The sequence below is a fragment of the Mesoplodon bidens genome (assembly GCF_964165515.1).
Source record: "Mesoplodon bidens genome assembly, chromosome: 19".
Lineage (NCBI taxonomy): Eukaryota > Metazoa > Chordata > Mammalia > Artiodactyla > Ziphiidae > Mesoplodon > Mesoplodon bidens.
In genome coordinates, this window is record NC_138179.1 from 24,497,806 (window position 1) to 24,513,092 (window position 15,287).

At 50.7% G+C, this 15,287-nt stretch overlaps 1 protein-coding gene across 4 annotated transcripts in view; it reads left to right on the plus strand.

Moving 5' to 3' along the window:
• Window positions 1–15,287, plus strand: part of SHISA6 (shisa family member 6) — a gene marked incomplete at both ends in the record, with an annotated part of 243,178 nt that overhangs the window by 21,765 nt on the left and 206,126 nt on the right. For all 4 annotated transcript variants that reach the window (XM_081219155.1, XM_081219156.1, XM_081219157.1 and 1 more), the window contains one exon: window positions 1,071–1,231. In XM_081219155.1, coding sequence (XP_081075281.1) covers window positions 1,071–1,231 — 161 coding nt within the window. The remainder of the gene's footprint in view (window positions 1–1,070; window positions 1,232–15,287) is intronic.

Below are 15,287 nucleotides of genomic sequence, written 5' to 3' on the forward strand. Positions count from 1 at the left end.
TGGGCTGGGTGTAGCCAGGTCTCAGGCCTGGGGCATGGTGCCTCGCCCACCCCTCAGGGACCCAGGTAGATGGAAGAGTTCCTCCTGGCTCGTGCACGCAGAATCGGGCGCCTGGCCCTGCAATGACAATGTCCGATGGTGGTCCCTTGTGGCTCTTTAGAACCTACCTGCATGTCTGTTTCCCACTGACAGTAGTATCACCTGTCCCACCCACAGAGGGAATCCTGTTCCAAACCAGGTCAGGGAGCGATTTCCCCTAAATGCTGAGCCCCTAGAGGGCAGGAATTGTGTTCTCTTTACCTCTGTCTCTCCTGTGACTAATGCATGCTGAGTCCTCAGTAAACATATGTTTGGCTGTTGAAGAGAGGCGTTGGGTGAATAGAAGCTGCTCTCGGGGTACCTGGGTCCCTTGCAGAGGGCACGTCAGACCTCTCCAGCTACAGCAGCATCTCTGTGCATCTCTCTTCCCTCCCAGTGTTTGTGATTGCTTCTTCCTCTAAGCTTCAGCTGCATTCACTGTCTGCACCGTCCATGTGTTCTGATATTTATCGTTCTGTCTGTATGTCCTGTCTTTGCAGCTAAATCACACCTTTCTTTGACAAGGGGAGCTCTGTTTTGTACTTATTTGGGTCACCCGTGTAGAGTACATGCTCCTCGGTGTGTGTCTTTCCATGGGGAAGTTGGTCCCCCTGATATTAGTCACCTGCCACTGAACTTGAGGCCAGTGGTGGCCGCCCTTCACTGAAGTGGCATTCCATGGGCCAATTGCTGTCGTATCTGCCTGGCGTACGGGCTTATTTGGGGAGCCAGCGTTTTGAAAGGGCTCAGAGTTGATTGGTGTGAAATGAATGAAAGAAGGAAACCTTAATCACAGCCTTTTAGTGCCTGTACCCCCAGGCATGGCAGCCTCTCCCCTGTATCCCCACTGAGACCAGCACCAGATGATGCTGTGACTGTAACTGAATACTGGGTCTCCGTCCATCAAAGGGCCGATGAACGTAGCCCAGCTTCCTTTGTGGTTGCACTCACCAGCTCGGTGGATCTCACTGTGTGGTCTCCTCCTCTTTCAGGGCTCTGGCCGACATCTTAAGACAGCAGGGACCAATCCCCATAGCACACTGTGAAAGAGAAACTATCTCGGCTATCGATAGCTCTCCCAAAGAGAACACGCCGGTCAGATCATCCTCGAAAAACCACTACACTCCCGTGCGCACGGCCAAGCAGACTCCAGGTAAGTGAGAGCTGATCACCTTGCATCTTTGCTGAGGCTGGTGAGAAGTTTCGGTGGTGTTTCTGCTTCAGCTGGGCAGGAGCCGGTCCTGGAGCCCTGGGCAGGTGGCTTGTGGAAGAGTCTGGGGATTGTTCCCTTGCAGAGAGAGTGGCGTGGGAGACTGCCGCCAGTGAGTGTCCAGGCTGGATCAGAGCTGTTGGTTTAGGGCGTCTGTGATTCAGTGAATGTCCGCGTGATCCTCTTCCCTGAAAGGAACTTGCAGTAGCCTTGGTGGTGGAGTATGGTCACCCTCTTGCTCACATGGTGGGAAGGTAGATATGTGACAAGAAGAGGCTGCACTCAGACGTAGAGACAGATGAACTGTCAGAATCTCAAAGGGACTTCCTGAGAGTAAGGATTATGTTCAAAGGGCACTTGCTGAGAGTAAGGATTATGTCTGTGTTGTAGGGTTACCCTTTTCTGTGCTCTGTGGATTCTCTGGATATATGATGAGTTGCCATGTGATAGTAATATACCTTTTGCTCTTTTATTTGGTCTTTACTGTAACCCATATGGAACAATAAACAAAGCAAGGAAATAATGATAAATAATATAACTTCAGATTTATTGGGATCTTCTGCTGTGCCAAGGGTTATGCTGAACATTTTACGTGTATTGTCTTACTTATTTTTCACAGCAATCTTAGAAGTGCTTGTATTATCTTCTTTTTATATGTGGAACAGAAAGGCTCAGTAATTTTCCCAAGCACATACGGTTGGTAAGAAAGCAAGCTGGCAGTCAAACTGAGGCATGTAGGTAACAACGGTCAGGTCTAGAAACCCTAGTGTCCTAATCCAGTTTGGGACATGAATCCAAAGTATCTGGGTGGATGGTCTCCTTATAAGTGCAGGTGGGGAGCTCATCTCTTACCGTGAGCATTACCAGTCTACTACTGACCCCAGTCTCAGACGCAGCTTCTGCTTTGATACTTGGATTTGAAATCTTCACATCTGTCACCCTATAGCTTTTCAAAGGATGGGCTATATGGTCTGAACTAAACCTGCAATAAAGATATGCAGCCACTAGGTGGCAATAGATGTGTCCCAAATTCAAACTAGCAGATGTGCTGTTGAAACCAAATTGGTCGTCCATTCATTCTTTAATTTTCTTAAATTTATTAAATCAGAAATCACATACTTGCCTTTAAGGTAATAAGAGTTAAGTCATTTGAGACTCTGATAAAAGTTAAGGACATTCGCCTCCCCCAAATATATACATATGAATATATATATCCATCCAACATTTTGCATAGGATTTAAGGGGATTCATAGACCCTTCTGAAGTTAAAAATCCCTGATTTAAAAGTAGGGATGAGAGATCCACCTTTTCAAAAAGTCTAAGATGCATTTTTAGCCTGAATATCATAGATGTTTAAAATGTAAGCAATAGAAGAAGTGGGCAAAAACCCTGAGACAAGTAGTCTCCCTTGCTGCATAGTAGAATCACCTGGGGAAGCTCTTAAAAATGCTGATGATGCTGGTGCCTGGGCCTCACAAATTAACCAGAATTTCTAGGGATGCTGCTGGCAGCAGTATTTTAAAAAATCACTTGAAAGTGATTCTAACATGCAAGACAGAATAAAGAACCACTCGTCCAGATGGATTCCTTTATTTTATGAAGGAAGACACTGAAAGGTTGTGCCAGTAGTTCTCAAACTTGGCTGCACATTGGAATCACCTGGGGAGCTTTAAAAATTAAGGGTACCTGGGCCCCACCCCCAGAGATCATAGTTTAATTGATGTGGGGGTGTGGCCTGAGCAGGAGGTGATTTTAATAACGGAGCAGAGTTTGGGAATCACTGGGCTGTGGAAATTGCAGAAAGGTGCCATTCTAACTAATGTTTTGAAGTCAGGCTTCTCCAGAACGTTGTCTGTGATTCTGGAACTTCAGGTCACTCTGGTACCCAAAGTACCCCTGGGAGTTTACCTTCATCCCTCTCTCTTCCAATTTTCTCTGTCTCATTCACAAACCAGCTAGTTCCCAGCCACTGAGTCCAGACTGATTAAGTGGATGGTCTAGATTTGCCCTTAAATGCCTTTCACAGGGAGGGAAGATTTGTCGTTTCTTCTGGTTCCTATATACATCCTCTCCTCTGTTAATCTGAGAAGAGAAGCTTAAAGTTAAATGATTCACTCCTGTGTTTTGAGAAATCCCTCCTATGTATTTCTCAAATTGGAACTCTTTACTTGGCTTTTAGAGATGGGAATTGTTCCCTGGCCCAGAAAGCATTCTCAGTGGTGATGCTTACATTTAAAAGCAATTTCATAACTATCTGCAACATCTATAGCTTGTAATGGACACAGCTGCTTTTCTGAATAGCTGATCCTTTGCCACAGAAGACTGCATTTTGAGCAGAAGTCTAAACAGAACTTTGTATAGGTGTTCAAAGTGGAGATTTACTGTGATTTTGCCACTGGTCAAATCCACAGATCACCGATCATAGGAGGATGGTGGCAGGAGTCTTGTAGAGGGATCTTGAGGACAGAAATCCCAGGAGGCATCATAGCATATGAGTAGTTTTGCTACTCAAAATACTGTCCAAGGACCGGCCACATCAGCCGTTTGTGAGAAATGCAGAATCTCAGGCTCCATCTCACCCGATGAAGGAGAACCTGCATTTTCATGAGATCACATAGCAAGTAAAATTTGAGAAGCCCTGGAAAAACATGGGCTCTGACATATGCCTCTCAGTTTGTTTTCTGACCCAGTCACATGCTGTGTATGTGACCTGGACAAGTTTCTTTGTCTTTCTAAGTTTCCTCATCTGCCCTTGAGACTAAAAGTACCTGCTGTGTGGAGTTGTTTAATAAGTTAAACCAAGGAGAGCACTTAAAATAGGTCCTTAATGTAACAAACCTCAATTTTAGCCGTGGCCGGGCTATGAAGTTTTGCCCAACTCACGGCAAACAAATCAAATTAATGAGACAAATAAAGGCATTGGTATCCTTAGACCAGGCAGGGTCCATGAGGTCGTGTCTGGGATGAAAGTGCCTGGCCCCAAGCCTTCTGTGCTTGGCCCCTGCCTGCGGCACATCCTCTGAGGATGAAAGGGGGCTTGTAGGGCTTTATGGGGTTCTTGCAAGTCAAAAGCATACCAAACCGAAACCAACCAAACAAAAAAATATATATATTTTTTGTTTGGTTTAGGTAATGGACTGAGGGTCCTGTCTTAATAAAAACAATGGTACCGTGAGTATGGGGTACATACTATGTGCTGGGTAGTCTGTTAGGTACTTTATTTACAATACACAGTGGATCCTGTAGCATTTCTTAGGTATAGGATCTCCTGTTTCCACATTAGCAGAAAATTCCTCTTTCCTTCTATAAGAGCCCTTTACCCTAACCTAACTCTTCCAGAAATCCCTTTCCAACTTTAAAAGGAGCCTCAATACTGGACATTTACTTTGGACCCAGAAAATCAGTGAAGCCCATTTCCATCTCCCACCCCGCAAATCTGGCTGCCTCTCGACCCTCACTCCTCGAAGTGTGGTCCATGGACCAGTAGTGACTGCATGCCATGAGAGCTGGTTAGAAATGCAGACTCTTGGGCCCTTCCCCAGACCTACTGATTCAGAATCTGCATTTTAACAAGGTCTTTAGGTGATCTGTACACACATTAAAGTTGAAGAAGGTCCCTTTAGCACGGAGAGCCTCAGCCCTGACTGCACATTGGAACGATGTAGGATATTCTGAAAGTACTAATGCCTGGCCCTTGTCCCAAAGATTCTGATTTAATTGGTCTGGGGTAGAACCTAGGCATTAGCATTTTTCAGAAACTTCCCACACGGTTCCATTGTTCAGCAAACTGAGAACCAGAGCTAGAGGGAGATTATCAAATAAGGCAAACATCCTCAAGGACTGTGGAGTTTGAGTTCACATCAAGACCCACAAGATAGAGCTTGGCCGGTCCTTCTTACTGGGCTGCAGGGTTAAGCCCTCTCCATGGCAGGTGGGCAGGATGGAGCAGAAGGCCTGGGCTCATCTGAGAGAGGGATGGGGGTCAGCCTGCAACCACGGATGGGGACACCTGGGCAAGAGCAGGCACAAGCAGACATATGGTTGGCCCTCCATCCACTGATTCAGCCAACCTGGATCCTTTACTATGTTTACCGTCCGCAGTTGGTTGAATCCTCGGATGTATCTGCAGATACAGAGAGCTAACTGTAAGACTTGCGCACCTGTGGAATTTGGTATCCGTGGCAGTTCCTAGAGCCAATCCGGTGGATACCAAGTGCTGACTATCAGAATTGATTAGCAGGCCAAGCGGAGCCAGGCATCAGGAAATGTATCACGTCAGCAGTTGCAGGTCCCCTGAGCCCAGGATCTCAGAGGCTCGCGGTGGGCTTCATAGATGCGGAGGAGTGGGGACCTCGCGTGCTCACCTGGCCTGACTCACTCCTGAGGAGCCTGTCTTGGGGCAGCTGCGGGGAGAGTGGTGTACCCATCCCTTGCTGTAGCAGTGACTTCGTGTATTAGGTTTCCAGAGTCTTGATATCCAACTCCCCATGATCAAGAGTGGCGTCTGCTGGAGGAAGTAAGTACTTACGCCCCAGCTACACAACACTGTGAGTTGTGTACCTGGGCGGTCAGTCACCTGCCTGCTGTCAAAGCCGCGTGTGTTAACAGCAGACCGAGGGAGCCGAGGGGCGTGACTCCAAGCTTTGCGGAGACCAAAAATGAAGGCTGGACAGTTGACAGAGGGGCTCTCAGTCACAGCGCTGCATGGCCTGGCCCCTCGCTGCTCTGTTGAGCTCAGCTCTTATTACCTTCCGCCTTTCTCTCTGGGATCCAGACGCCAGACCCTCCTCACGCCATGCATGTTCTTGCCTCGGGGTATTTCCCCCTCTGTTTTGTGGCCAGAAGCTTTCCAGCACCAGATATTTGTGCTGTGGAAGTTGATGCTCAGGTGGTACCACCTTTCCTAACCTCCTCATCCGCTCCTGTCCCCTGCTTTATTTTCTTCCGAGCCCCTGTGCCATCTAACATCATATATTGGTAAGTTCACTGGTTTATTGTCTCTGTCCCTACCAGAATGTAAGCTCCGTGTAGGCAAGGGTTTTGTCTTTCTATTTGCTGTGGCATCTCAGATCCAAGAACATTGCCTGGAAGATCATCGTAATTGCTCAGTGACTATTTGCAGGGAATGACAAGATGGTCCTTCGCTCGGATGGATGTAGGAGCCAGCCTGCAGGTGTTAGTTACCTACCTGAGTGCTGCAGAGCTCTCCTCAGGTTGTGTGCCCCTCTGCTGCCCTCTTTGCAAAATTAGCAAGGGGTTGGTCACGTTGACAGCCTAGTGGGCTGGTCATCCAGTGGAGAGCTGAGCTGGGAGGCCCTGGTTTCCAGTGCCCAGGCTTCTCCCCAAGCCCCACGGCTTCTCTCCTCCCATCTGGGGCCAACCCAGGACTTTAAGACTCAGTGTGGCCAGAGGCTGGGAGCTTTGCTTCCCTGGCTGGGCTCAAGAGAGGCTGACACCCGGGGGCCCTGGCCATTCTGTTCCCTCTGCCAAGAAAGACTTCTTTACAGAGGTCTTAGAAGTGCAGGGAGCTCTGAGTTCATCTTCCCAGGAACAGGTTTAAGGCTGCAGGTAAAGCCCAACAGCCTGGACCATGCCCCTGAACTCTGGGAAACTTCTGGTCAACCTCAGCCCCTCATGGGCAATGGGACTTTTCTTTGCTCAGTCATCCCCAGGGGAACAGGACTGTCTTATTCTAGAAGAGGCTGAGCTGATTGCCCCATGAGACTTCAGAGCTCTAAGGGGATGGTGAGATCAGCTGACCAAACCTGCCCTTGGCGTCAGAGGAAGCTGAGGCACACAGATGTCACCCAGGTGGGAGGTGGTCAGGCCAGGCCTCCAGTGTTGGAGATGAAATGGGGTGTGTGCAGCTCGACAGACCTGGGTGTGACTCTTGGCTCTGGGAAGTGGGAATGACTAGCACCTGCCTCACAGGGCCATTGAAGGAGTTGGATGGAATGGCCCCCGTGTTTTAAGTGCTCGGCCCCGGCTCGGCTCAGAGCCCGGGCTTGGTAGCCGTCTTCATCTCCATCGTCACCATGACCGTCCTCTCTGTCCTCAGCTGCCTCTTCTCCACCTCTCTTGGCCATCCTCCGTCACTGCTGAGTTTTCTCTTGGTAGTAATTTCTTCCCCAGACTGTACCTGTTGTTCGGCTGCTGTCCCCGTGGCCTGCTGTTGGCCTTTTCCAAGTGGAGTCTCCTTATGCTCTGCCCAGGTGTTACATCACCTCCCTTCCCTCTGCCCCTGCAGCCGCTGGTCCCAGCAGATCTCTGCCCGGGGGTGGTGTAGGGTGGACGGAAGGCTGAGCACAGCAGCCATGGGGGGCAGTCGCTGCTACTGTCGCCTCCTTGCAGGGTCCAGAAAACCCAGGAAGTTCACTGAGTCAAGGCTGGTAGGAGAGGCGAGCTATCACCAATGCCTGAGAACAGAGTAACACTGATTGGTGCCTATAATGTAGTTAATATGAAGTACCATTGTGTGTGTGTTTCCGACGTTGCATCGTTGAATCAGCGCAGCTCTGTGAAGTGCTGTTGTTGTTACTCCCAGTTTACAGATGGGAAGATCGAGGACAGGGGGATAGGAGAACTTGCCCAAGGCCACATCCGTAGTTATTGGTAGGGGGAGGATTAGAACCCAAGCCTGGGCTTCAGGCTGTATGCTGTGGGGCCTCTTCTGTTACTGGATTCATCCGTGGCTTCAGCCAAGAATGAAAGGCAATTTAGGTGGTGGATAAAAGCAGAGACGGTGGAACCAGACGGTCTGGTTTGAAGCCAGACTCTGCCTTTATTTGCCCATCTGTAAAATGGGGTTAATAATTGTGTTTCCCTCCCAGGGCTGCTGTGGGGATTAAGCGGGTGTTAATGTAAAGTGATCAGGCAGCATTTGACAGAAGAGAACACTGTTTTAAGACTGCACTCTCTCCTCTGTTGGGCACCACGCCACATGTGGCTGTTGAGTGCTTGAAATGTGTCTTAGAGCCTCACAAGATTTCAGAGTTGGTGTGAAAAAAAAGAATGTAAAATAGCTCCATAATTTTTTATATTGATTACATTTGAAATGATAATGTTTTGGATTTGTCAGGTTAAATAGAATCTATTAAATTAATTTCATCTGTTTCTTTTCAGTTTTTTAAGGTGAGGACTAAGGAGTGTGAAATTACCTGTGTGGGTCTCAGCTGTGCTTTGCATCCCATTGACTTGGGTCAGGGCTGGTTTAACTGTTAAGGGTGTGGAGCGTCTACTTGAGTTCAAGTTTCAGTCTTGAGCAAAAATCCTCGCCGTTTGGGGAGCTTACATTGTAATGGAGGAGACATAAAGTAAACAAGTACTTAACTCCAGAGGGTGTGAAATGCTCAGGACACAAGCGGGCAGCTGATGTGTCAGAGGAAGGCTGGGAGAGGAAGGCACTTTTTAAAACAAGTTTTATTTGATTGAAGTACAGTTGATTTCCAGTGCTGTGATGACTTCTGCTGTCCAGCAAAGTGCTTCAGTTATACACATATGTACATTCTTTTTCCTCTTCTTTTCCATTATGGTTTATCCCAGGATATGGGATCAAGTTCCCTGTGCTCTACAGTAGGACCTTGTGGTTTATCCATCCTATATATGATAGTTTGCATCTGCTAACCCCAACCTCCCACTCCATCCCTCCGCCACCCCCTGCCCTGGGCACTTTTGATAGTCTGGTCCTAGGAGGGGGCATTTGAGCTGGTACCCAGCTGATGAGGCGGAGCCAGCCTTGGAGGGAGCTGGAGGAAGAACATTCTAGGCAGAGGGAGCAGCACGTGCAAAGGCCCTGAGGCATGAGCAGACCTGGCCTGTTCAAGGAACAGAAAGCAGACACAGGTAGAGTGGCAGGTGTGTGATGAGAACAGAGGGGTAGACACAGGCCAGTCACGCAGGGTTTTGGAGGCCAGGGTAGAGTGTGGATGTTGTTTAACTATGCTGATCTGATGTCTGGTTTAATAAGACAACCTTGGTTGCCGAGTAGTGGACGTGGGCTCTGTTGAGAAGCAGGATAGATAACCAGTTAGCATTTCTAATAGCGAGATGGGTTAATGAGAGAACTTTCTCTAACTTCTTCTTCCACAAGAAGACACCCGCCTGGTAAAGAAGGCAAGATGCAGCAGCAGTAGCCTGTGAGTTTCAGAATCAGACAAGCCAAGGCCCAAATCCCACCTGAGCCTGGACAAGCTGATAGACCTTAGTCCAGGGCTCTTCAGCAGGGCTTGGCGAACTTTTTCTGAAAAGGACCAGACTGTAAATGTTTTAGACTCTGCGGCCGTAAGATCTCCGTTGCAGCTACTCGATTGTGCCACAGTGATACGTAAAAGAGTGGGCACTGCTGTGTTCCCATAAAACACTGTTTACAGTAACAGACAGTGGGCCGGATTGGGCCCGTGGCTGTAGTGTGTCGACCCCAGTTCTTAATTTCTCTCTGAAAGCCACAGGCACCTGCCAGGGGACCTCTGCTTCCATGTGACATGTCAATAGGGACACATGCCTCACCAGGATGCCGTGGGGGAGTCAATGGCCCTAAAGAGGGTTGATGAATTACCAAGTCCTGGCGGAGACCAGGGTCCTCAGCTTGACCTTCTTGGTGGTTTTATCTGCCACCCAGGTGATGATGTAGAAAGCGTGCTTTCTGTATTACAAGTGATGCATTGCTAGGAGGGGTGGCCAGCACCCCCATAATGACAGGCTCAGGGTTCTAAATGTCTCCCTGGGTGTGGACACCCCCAGGTTACGTCTGCTGATGGCATCTCCTCCTTCCACTGTGTCTCAGATCCCGTTTACTTCTGGTCCTCAAGACGACCTGCTCCCTTGATCCATGCCCCACCCCGCCCCCCATCTCTACCAGCTCAGTTCCTCTAGGTGTCAGTGTGCTCCCCCCACCTTAACGCAGGCGGGGAGCCCTCTTTCTGTTTCACACCCTCCCGCCTGCTGCTTCTCTCCTTGACAGCTGAGCTTTGCAAAACAGTTGTCTACACCCGCTGCCTCTGCTTCCGCTTCTCCCGCCCACGCCTCGGCCCCAGCACTCCGGCTTCCATCCCCTTCCCCTCAGCTCGGTGGGCGGCCCTGAGGGTCCGGGGAGCAGGCTCTGCTGGGCTCTGCTGCTAGGATGGGCCTCCCACCCTCCTTCCACCAAAGCCAAAGCTCTGGCCGCCCAGACCCACTCGGTTCCTAGGGGGCGAGTTCTCTCTGCTTCCCAGGCTACACACGACGCTCTGCTCTTCGCTCTGTCTGCAACATTCTTGATGTCCACTCTCAGCCTCCCTGTGCCTCCTTCTCTCCCAGGTCTTGGCTTCCCTTTCACGGCCTCTGACTCCTGGCTGGGTCAGCACCCCCGCTCCGGCGCCCGTCACTGCAGAGTCGGGGGAGTGGGTGCAGGGCGTCGGCCCTGGTTTGGACCTCTGTGCTCTGCGGTCCCCCTAGGAGACGTCCACTGTCAGCCCAGCTCGGGACCTGGCACACGCAAGCTGTGAATCGCGCATTAGAAATCTTGTGTTTGGGTCAGAAGAACCAATGTGTCCCACGTGGGGAACAGCAGGTCATGTGAGAGAGTCATGCGGGTGTAGTTGACCCTCTGTTTGGTCTGAACAAACAGAGCAAATCAGTCGGTAGCTCTGGAAACGGCAGTTTTCCAATTGCATTGAAAAAAAACCTCGGATCTGGATCCAGGGAGGTGACCGGCTTGTGTTCTTAGTGTGTTCTACTGTAGACACCCATGCCCTGTGCACCCCAGGGGAGGATTGCGGCTGCCAGGAAGCCGGAGAGCCCTGGTCTTTAAAGATATTCACAACGGACATTGCTTTTTAAAGAACTTTCCACGCGGTGACTTATTTAAATCTTGTAGTTACCCGAGCAGGCAGCCTATGATCAGGCCCACTTTGCGGATGGGGAGACTGCGGATCAGGGGCTTCAGAAGCCTGTCCAGAGTCACACAACCAGGAGGGGCTGGTCTGGGCTCTGAAGGCAGGCAGTCTGACCCCAGAGCCCATGCCCTGAGGTCCAACTGACTGGAGGTGCAGACAGGGCCCCGGGAGCCACTGCAGCTCCATGGAGCCTGTCCCTTGGCCGTGGGTCCACGCCTGGCCCTGGCTGCCTGGTGCGTGGACTTGGGCTGGCAGGGAGGGTGCCGGAGGAGGCCATGTTTGCTCAGCCCCGGGGCAGATGTTCTCACGACGCCAGCCCCTCAGCTCCAGGACAGACCACCTTTTGCCACAAACGGGGCACTCGCCCCAGGAGGCTTCAAGCAGGGGGGCAGGGGGAGCCATTGGGCATTTTCAGCCGGGGGCTGGGGGCGCTGGCGTAGCAACTTAAGGTTTTCCCTTTCTGGGAATGTACTGGGAAGAGTAGCTGGCATTTGAGGGCTGACCCTGTGGGTCCTCCCACGCCCCAGCAGACGGGGGCTACAGGGCTGGGAACGGTGAGGCAGCCGGTACCTGGGGCCCGGCTTGTCAGCGGCGGATGTGGATCTGACCCAGGCGGCCCGGTCCTGAGCTCACTTGGTTATTGGCTACACTGACTCGTCTTCCTCTTTGAATGCTGTGACCCCCGGGGTCAGAGCCCAGATGCGGCCAAATCACCATTGCATCTTCAGTGCCAGGCTGGTCATGAGTGGAAGGCTTCCTTCCTACTTCACAGTTTAAAGCCATTTAGAAAGTGAGTCCCGAGCTGTGTTCCAGTCCTGGGTGGGATGCTGGGTGATGGCTCTTCCCAGCACAGGGTTGCCTTGAGAAGGGGTGTGCCCCGAAGCAGAGCCTGCAGGAGTCCGAGGAACTGCCCTTGCCCTGGCCAGCCAGCTGTGCCCGACACATCCTTTGGGCCCCCAGGGCCTGGTCCTGCCTGGGAGCTGCACGAGCTCGGGCAGCCTGGCCGGGGAGGCAGCCTGCATGGGGGCCAGATGGAGCCCGATCTCACCATATGGCCGGGGAGCGGGCAGGGCCGCTGGCGGAGCTGGCCCTCTAATTACTCACCACGCCCAGGAAGCAGGAGGATTTAGAATACGTTCTGGCGGTTATCAAAGTGCAGGGGGGAAGGAAGGCCGGGGCACTGCGGACAGGGTTAGAATTCACAGTGACCTCGGTGAGTGGGCAAAACCGAGGACCGACAGAGCCCAGCGCGGCGAGGACAAGAGCAAGAGGGCACTGGGCAGGCAGGACCAGTGACTGAGGGACCAGAGGGAGTGGGTGCACGGCCGGGCACTGGGGTTGCAAAGGGTGAGAGCTCCCAGGGCAAGGGGAGCCAAGCCTCTATCCAAGCGGGCATTAGGGGTCTTTTTCCCCAGGGAGCCCCAAGTCCATCCCACACAGTAAAGGATATTTAGGACCAATGATGGAAGAGGAGGTGGCATCCAGCCACCCATCCCTAGATGTGAAGCACCCGCTATGTACTGAGCCAGGAGATGGATAAGACACAGACCCTGCCTTGGGAGCTTAAATTTGGGAGCAGAAAGACCACCCTATACAGTAAAAAGATAACCAGCCATACAGATGCCTCACCAGAACTAGCCACGTGTTCAGAAGGTTCGCAGGCCTGGTTAGGGCGAGTGCCTTGAAGGATGGTAGGATTAAACGGGATGGCGGAGGGTGCCCCTGGCCGGTGACCTGGGAGCCGCAAGAGCCTGGAAGGCAGGGATGCTTAGGGGTGATCGATTCCTTTGGAGTTGTTGGTTGTGGCTTTTCTATAAACAGGCAGGGGTGATGAAAGAACTGGGGAAAAGGCCAGAAGGAACTGGAACTCTGTGTCCTGTTGGAGAAGGCTGCTCCGAGCAGGAGACTTTTCTTTTTCCTTCTCTAAACATAAGGGCTGTGTCCCTGGGAGGGGCAGGAGTTATGTGGGAAGGGGCAGGAGTGCCTGCTGGGGAGGTGCCATATGGCTTATTTGGGATGATGGTGGGGGTTAGGGGTGGGACGAGGTTGCACCCTGCAAGGGGGCTTGCAGAGGGGGCTTGTGAGGGTCTAAGGTGAGAGATGCACAGAGGCAGAGGCACGAGGAACACAGCCCCTGGCAGCAACTTGGGAGGAAGGAAAGGGGGAGGTCAGGGTGGGACTCAAGGTACACTGATCCCTTCGTTCATACAAAAACAATTTTGGTCCTTTACTGGGTGTCAGGCACCGGGGATGTGAGAGGGAACAAAGCCAGGTCCCTAGTCTCAGCACTTACATTCAGATGGAGGAGACAGAAAAGAAACTCATAAAACGCACAACACAAAATCAGATAATGGTAAGCGCTTTGGGAGAAATAGGGCAGGAAAAGGGAGTAGCCAGTGATGGGGATTGGGGGGAAGAAGCCTGATTTGAAGAAGAGACCCCATTACTGGTCGAATTACTGAAGCAGGGACCTGAATGACAGGGAACAAACCACGTGTGACCATATGCTGGGTGGAGGTGAGCGCTGCCAGGTGTGTTTGGGGAACGGAAAGACCAGAGTGGCTGGAGCGGAGAGAAGCAGGGTGGAGGTACAGTAGCGGAGGAGGTCAGAGAGGTGGGGCTTTGCGGGTCATGTGAGGGTCTTGGGTTTCATTCTGGGTGTGATATGGAGTGTTGTAGGGCTTGCAGCAGAGGAGCGATGTGACTTGACCTGTGTTTTACATAATCACTCTGGTCCTCACTATGGTTCAGCATAGATACCGGACGGGCAAAGGCGGAGGGAACGAGATGCTGGGAGGAGGTGGAAGCTATTGCACCATCCAGGAGATGGGAAAGAGATGGAGGCTTGGACCAGGATGCAGGACCTAAGAAAGACTCAGCTTCAGGGCTTATTTATTTATTCGTAACATCTTATACTGAATAATTTTAAACCGGTGGAATATTTTCAAGTGATTGAGTGACGCAGTGGACACGTGTGTGCCCTTCACCCGTGGTTAACATTTGCCCCTCCCTCTTCCTCCTCATCACCACCATCATCACCATCACCGTCATTATCACCATCACCAGCATCAGCATCAGTGTCATCAGAACTGAACCACGTGAGAGTAAGTTGCAGATATGATACCATGATTCTACACTCCCACTACTCTAATCGTGTATCTTCTAAGTTCAAGGATGTTCTCCTACATCACCATGAAGCAATGACTAGATTTACGAAATTCATCTTTGTTGCGATACTAGTATCTAATGAAGAGTGCAGGATATACTTGAAAGTAAAAGTGACAGCATTTGCTAATTGATTATATGGAGGCTATGAGGGCAAGACGGGAGTCCCAGATGCCTTCCGAGATTTTGGCCAGAGCAAATGGTTGATGAGAATGGCTAGGCCAGTGCAAGGACCTGGAATGAATAGCTGAGAACTCTTAGCCAAAGGAAAATGAGGAAGGGTCTGAGTGTTGGCAGATGAGCTGAGCTGGGCTGGGCTGTCCAGTGGCTGTTGCCACAGCAGTTATAAGGGAAGTCATAGAATCTGGCTTGCTTTCTCTGCACACACACACCCCATAGGGTACATATACATATACATGCACGTACAGACTTTCTTCTCCCAGGGATCTAGACCTGAATTTAGCCATGGATTTATCTCACCGTAACTAAGCAGAGTCAGTAATGACCCATTAGACTCTAAGTGCGTCAGGGACAGGAACATGTCTGCTTTGCTTACTGTATTCATGGTGCACATATCTTGGCCCTTAGTAGTCATTCAATAACTATATCTTGAATAAATGAATGACAGAATGAATGCTCTTACCTAATACATCAGACAGGAGGCAGCCATTGTAAGTATATATCTGCAAATGACAGAATACCTAAAATAACAGTTGCTGATACAAAAGAGAAGGTTCTCTTTCTCCTGTAAGAGAAGTCAGTCCAGGCATGGTCTGACTCTATAGTATAAGGGAGCTTCTTATATCTGGTTGCTCTGGCTTCCTAAGCACGTGGCTTCCATGTCGTAGCCCAAGATGGCTGCTTCAGCTTCTGCCATCACGCCTGCATTCCAGGCATCAGGAGGAAGTAAAGGCCAAGAAGATTATTCTGCATTTCTTTAAGAATACTTGTTTGAAGTTGTC